This window comes from Ixodes scapularis, unplaced genomic scaffold, assembly GCF_016920785.2.
Source record: "Ixodes scapularis isolate PalLabHiFi unplaced genomic scaffold, ASM1692078v2 PGA_scaffold1__304_contigs__length_218370807, whole genome shotgun sequence".
Classification (NCBI taxonomy): Eukaryota; Metazoa; Arthropoda; class Arachnida; order Ixodida; family Ixodidae; genus Ixodes; species Ixodes scapularis.
In genome coordinates, this window is record NW_024609846.1 from 14,944,297 (window position 1) to 14,950,296 (window position 6,000).

At 44.8% G+C, this 6,000-nt stretch overlaps 1 protein-coding gene across 1 annotated transcript in view; it reads right to left on the reverse strand.

The window, feature by feature from the left end:
- LOC8025741 (glutathione hydrolase-like YwrD proenzyme) overlaps positions 1-5,214 on the reverse strand; it is a 48,046-nt gene extending 42,832 nt beyond the window's left edge. The window contains exons 1-2 of the mRNA XM_040212025.1: positions 5,184-5,214; positions 4,838-4,991 (exon numbers count right to left, since the gene is read on the reverse strand). Of these exons, the coding sequence (XP_040067959.1) occupies positions 4,838-4,991; positions 5,184-5,214 (185 nt within the window). The remainder of the gene's footprint in view (positions 1-4,837; positions 4,992-5,183) is intronic.
- Between the last annotated feature and the right edge of the window lie 786 nt (positions 5,215-6,000).

Here is a 6,000-nt window from a genome sequence, read left to right on the forward strand (position 1 = left end):
AGATGTACCTCATCATACAACGCGCCAGTGGTAATGGTAAAGAAGAAAGACGGATCAAACAGGTTTTGCATTGACTACAGCAGGCTCAATGACGTGACCAAGCCCGATGCGGAACCAATACCACGGATCGACGTCACGTTTGCTAAGGCGGGACAGAAGCGCTTCTTCTCGAAGCTCGATGCAGCGAAAGGGTACTGGCAGATACCTATGAAAGAAGAGGCCAAGGAAAAGACTGCCTTCTCTTCGACGAGTGGGCTTTACCAATTCAAGGTCATGCCCTTTGGTTTAAGAACGGCTTCTGCGACATTCACGAAACTGATGCGAAAATTGTTAGACGGCATCTCAGATGCACACCACTACATCGACGACATCCTGATCGCCACAAGCTCGCCTGCGATAGGCTAATATTACCGTAAAGCCAAAGAAATGTGAAGTGGGCTTTAAGGAGATCAGCTTTCTGGGACACGAGATCGGAATGGGAACGATATCACCGGACCCTAACATCATTGAACGGATTCAAGACGTACCAAGACCGCGAACAAAGCGACAAGTAAGATCGTTCCTTGGACTCACGGGGTTCTACCACGAGCTCGTAGAGGACTCTGCGGGTCTTGCCGCGCCGTTAGTAGACCTCACCAGAAAAGGAGCCCGCAATGAGGTTGAGTGGGGGCCGGAGCAAGAGGAGGCCTTCAATGAACTAAAGACCAAGCTGGGACTTCTTCCCATCTTGTTGGCGCCAGACCCCGAGAAGGAGTTCGTGCTAAGGACAGACGCGTCTGACGCGAGTCTGGGTGCAGTGATGCTTCAAGAAAAGGATGGAATGCTACATCCCGTGGCGTACACGAGTAGAAAGCTCAGCACCGCAGAAAGGAACTAGGCAACGATAGAAAAGGAATGTCTGGCATTGGTATGGGCCGTTGCCAGATTTAGGTTGCTTCTGTACGGCAGAACTTTTCGAGTTCAGACCGACCACCAACCACTGGAATTCCTAAACAAAGCTAAGCATACAAATAGGCAAGTGATGAGGTGGAGTATGGCTATGCAAGATCATAGCTTTCACGTGGAATACATAAAGGGCAGGGATAACGTGGGAGCAGACTTTCTTAGCCGCATTTAGACGTTTATTTTTCTTTTAAACTACGGTTTTTTGTTAGGGATAACTAGTCGAGACCCTGAAGAGGATGGGTTCCCTCAATGTATATGTCTTTTTGTGTTGTATGTGTGCCAATGTGTTTTGTCAAACTTAAGACGGGGCCTTTGCATATGTGTGTGGCTACAGTAAGTTCTCACAAAAGAAATCCTCGATTTGAATGTGGATGAAGAAGGCCCTCCGACCAAGTGTGGTGCGGTGCAACCGGACGTCGTTTCAAGGTCATCGAGAAGGTCGTGTCGTGAAAGTGTCGTGTAGGAGGATTGTGGGGGTGGCTTGTGCTCGGTGACGTCAGGAGGGAGTCCTCGGAAGTACCAGGCATCAAGAAAGAAAAGTTTATCTTATAAACTTCTTGAAGTTGGGAGGTGTCATGGTTTTGTGAAAGTAAGAGCGTGAAGGACGAAGTCACGGGTGCGAAAGAGGTGCGTGAAGAGCACGAGCCGCGACGTTCGGCAGCCGCTTGAAGGATCTGACCGGCTGTGTCCCGGTATCGACGACCTGAACCAGAACCCACCGCTACGCACGGTGTGAAGGGAACAGCGGAAGCATGAGCATCTACGCCACCTCAACACCGTCCCTGGACTGAGTGGCTAGAGAAGCCAGGAACCGAGCTTCGTCACGACATATGCCGGTGAATCTCTAGGACGATAGATCCGTAGTTCGAACTGCTTATGTCTTTCTTGTGACTTTACTTGTAGTCTTATTACATTTTTTTCTTCCATACTGATATTTATTTTGTGTGTGCAAATATATGCCCTGTTTTTTTTCTAACTCTCTGTCTCCCGACCCTTTTCCTACCAACCCCGGACGAGCCTGTGACAATCGGGTAGACAACAGACCAAATAGCACTTATTCGCACCTTTATTCGAAGCTTTCCCGACGCCATACCAGGTCATGCATTCAGAAATGAAGAAAGAAAATTATTCTCCCTGAATTCAGTTAGCATAATTTACGAACATTACAATATCGTGACCTCACAGTTTATGTATTCTTCCTCTTCTTCCGGTTCAGAGCCTCACTGTAAAGTAGCCTTTTCTGATATGAGCAATCTACCAGAACAAGTAGTACATCATTTGGGATCAGTTAATCCTGGACCCTCAGTTTAATTGCAGAAGTGCAGGACATTACCCATGGCAACAATTATGGGCATCCTGCATGTTTGGAGAATCATTTATGTTATAGTAGCTGACCGGCTGAGAATCAAAGAGCGTGACGTCTTACGAGTATTTTATTGTTGCAGGCAGTGAGATGGCCGCCTTAGCCAATGGGAATGCCGAAAAAAAAATTTCGGAGCAAGACGCGTGAGCATAACAACAACGGCCTGGGTATGTTAATCCGTAAGTAACGACAAATATTGGGAAGAAAAATTGTTGCATTCAGAATGTAACCGGCTGCTGTATTGAAACAAGCTTGAGGGAACTGGCCGGGTATGAAAGCGCCTCTCCGCTCGGAGCACGTGGGCGAAATCTGGCGCCGCAGAGCCCATGAATATTGGGCTCAATCTCCACCCCTGCCAGTTTCGGTCTGGGTGAGCGTCAAACCGGCATAAGGCCATGCATCAGTATTGCGTGGTGCAAGGCAAGGTAAAGATGCTAGGCTAGCAGTTGTACTGTACTCAAGAAAGTTCTCATATGCGTAAACCAGTGTCGCCATACATCAAACAGAGACCGATCTTAGTCTCTCGATGTAAAAACGTCCGCACTATAAAAAAGCTCGTGCGTCTACCTTCCCGCACGACACTCGGAGAGCCAATCACTGCACCTTACGAAGGCAGCTCAGCAAATGACGATGCCGAAACGTAAGGTTAGATCAAAGAACGCAAACTGAGTTGTGACCTTAAGCAATCCAAGTAGGACGTTTTGCACTTCTTAACGTCAAAGATCAGGGTGTGTTTTTACGGTGAAGCTGTTATGCGCTTGGGTCTGGAAAAATACTCATCCATGAATGTTAACCAAAACCTCCCGTCTAAACGGCGCTGCTTCGTTACGATTGGTCGTGGCAAGTATAAACAAAAAGAGGTGGCAACCTGCGTGAGTCAGCCTTCCCTGGCATTATTTGATAGTGAGGTCCTGTCCCTTGTTATTATCTACGGCCACCGACTTATCTCAGCTAAAAGTCTGCTGTGACGGGACTCAGGGCAGAATGCGCCGATCTAACTTTTTTCTTTCGCTTCCGCGATGTTGTTAAAGAGACTTGGGCTCAAAAAAAATGTCCTAGAGGTGTTCCTTGAAAGATCGAGTCAACCCAGTCGTGTACAGTACGTGCGTTTATTTATTTATTTGCAGAAACAACCTGCAGCGCTGAAGCATTATAGCAGGGAAACACAAAATAAAACACATACTCACGAACACTAATGCAATGGCAAAAATACAATAACTGCTGATAAATGAAGGAACACACACACTCTCTTGGATAACAAAAATTTTAGTATATTAAAAAATATATCTTACGTCATATGTAGTAAATTTGAGGCAGGCAATGAATTCCAGTCCGTTATTGTACGAGGGAAAAATTAGTATTTTTTATAATCAATTCGTCAAAATATTTCCTTAATCTTGCTAGAATTATCTATTCTGGTTGAAATATAGTTTGGTAATTCAAGATATTTATACTTATCAATTCTAGTTAAGTTTATAAATATAGAAAAGAAAAACTTTAGTCAAAATTTCTTTCTCTTTCGATGCCATAGTTCCCAACCAATCTCACGTTTAATTTCTGTCACACTGGACGTTCATTGCAATCATATGTAAATCGTATAGATGTCTTATATTGTCGTAAAACCAGAACCAGTTACGGTACACAATCATTAACCTGGCGAATCCCGAACCTCCTGAACCTTTACCTTGCCTTAGTCTAAACGATTGACAACAGCTTCTCGTTCTTCAGAAAAGCAGCAAGAATGTATTTCCTTCACCCGCTGTAATCTTGTTGTTCTTCTGCCCTTATCATCCATATAGATGTATATTTTAATTATGTTGCTGTTATACAATTTTTTTTGTAATTCTATGACCTCGTAGGTAGTATATATATATTTTTTTTTACTTTTCTTTCTTTCTGTTGTTTTTAGTGTATGTTTGCCTGCTGCCTGTGCTGTGAGTGTAGTCTGGTACTAGGGCCTAGTCAGGCGGCTTTATTGTCGCCTTTTTGAACCAGCCCCATGGCAGTCTTTGTGTAGTCAAAAAGTCCATATAAATAAAGAAAATAAAAGTTGCCGTTAAGTTTTCATAAATATAACAGCTTCCCTGGTGCTCCATCTTCACGTGAAGTGGATGGGCTGTACAATTTTTATTAGTAAAGGTATGTTTCGGGGATTATTATATAAGGCAGGCGAGCTGGTTAAATTTAACCATGTCTAAGCCCATATGTTTTATATGTTTCGGCATCGTCATTCGCTGAGCTACCTTCGTACGTTGCGGCGATTCGCTCTTTGAGTGTTGTGCTGAAAAGTAGACACGCTGGCTTTGTTTGAGTGTAATTTGCTTTTTGGCGAACAAGTACACGGCCTGTCCATTCTCTAAGTTCGTACCACGGTATATTTTAACGCGGTTCATACCATGGGGTTCCGCATACCACGGTTCATACTACAAGGATCGGCTTTAAAGAGCGAGAAGATTCTTCCTGTAAATACGGAAAAGACCCACAAAGCCGGAATAAATCGGCTCCAGTACTTGATCAGTTCAAAGTTACCTGCCGTCAACGCAGCGTACCTCCCGCTTAGTCGCGTCATAAAAAGTGGCGAAGCAGTCTCTCCCGACTCCACATGACATGGTCTGAACCATCTGGAGGGTCGCTGCCATGGCTACGGCAGCATCTGCGGCGTTACCTCCTCGTCTCAGCGTGTCTGAATAACAAAGGGCGATCTATCAGGAATAAGCTCAGCTCGCAATAGTTAGCTGTAGTTTGACATTAAGGTCATCTTATGATTCATCTTTTAGGCACCAGCAAGAAGAGCAACAGAATTAATTTTTAAAGTCAGTATCTTGTGTCTGGAACGAATACAGAGATACCTTGTTGCAAAGACGAACAAAAAAACCTTCCGGGAACATCACTGTTGCCACCAACATTTTCTTTAGAAATTTACCTTCTTATCAGCCAAGACTTCGAAGAGGACCCGCAGAGCTAAGTCACTGAAGGGCGTTTACAGACTTGCGCTCACTTATATAGGACCGAGTTCTTGCAATATCTTACGACTAAATAACACACTGGCGCGCCGGCGTCACCTATGCTGTTACAACGAAAAGGCATTTCCCTAAAACTAAGATCTTGCGACATTTACAAGGTCAAATGCGTGTACTATTTATGGAAAAAGATCCGTTGTAACATTTAAAAAAGTATTTTTAGCAAAATAAAGAAAATTACAGCAAAATAAAAAAGAAAAATACGAAAACTGCAAGTGTTCCATGACTTCCCGATATCCAGGGTCTGTCGAAAAAGTATCGGGACTACATTAGTAAAAACAAAGTACTGCGCATATCGTAACATGAGCTAAAATTCCTCAAAATAACATCCTTCTGCGTCAAGACGACACTGCCAGGGCTTCTTCCGCGCATGGTAGGCCCCCTGGAAGTGTGAAAACGGAATCTGCTTCAGGCAGTGCGTCGAAGCCGCTTGTACTCTTTCCGCCATCCCATAAAGTTGTCCTTTCGGGCGTTGCTTTATCCCAGGGAAGAGAAAGAAGTCGGGAGGGGTGCATATCGTTAGAGCGCAGGTGAAAGACCCCTAGCAACGGCGCTCCCGCCGGATTGGCTGGCTCGTGGAGATGCACTCTGCCGCCGTCAACATAGGCGACGGTTACAACGAGTTTCCGAAGCAATCGCGTAGCTTAGTGCTGATATGTCTGCCTCATACGT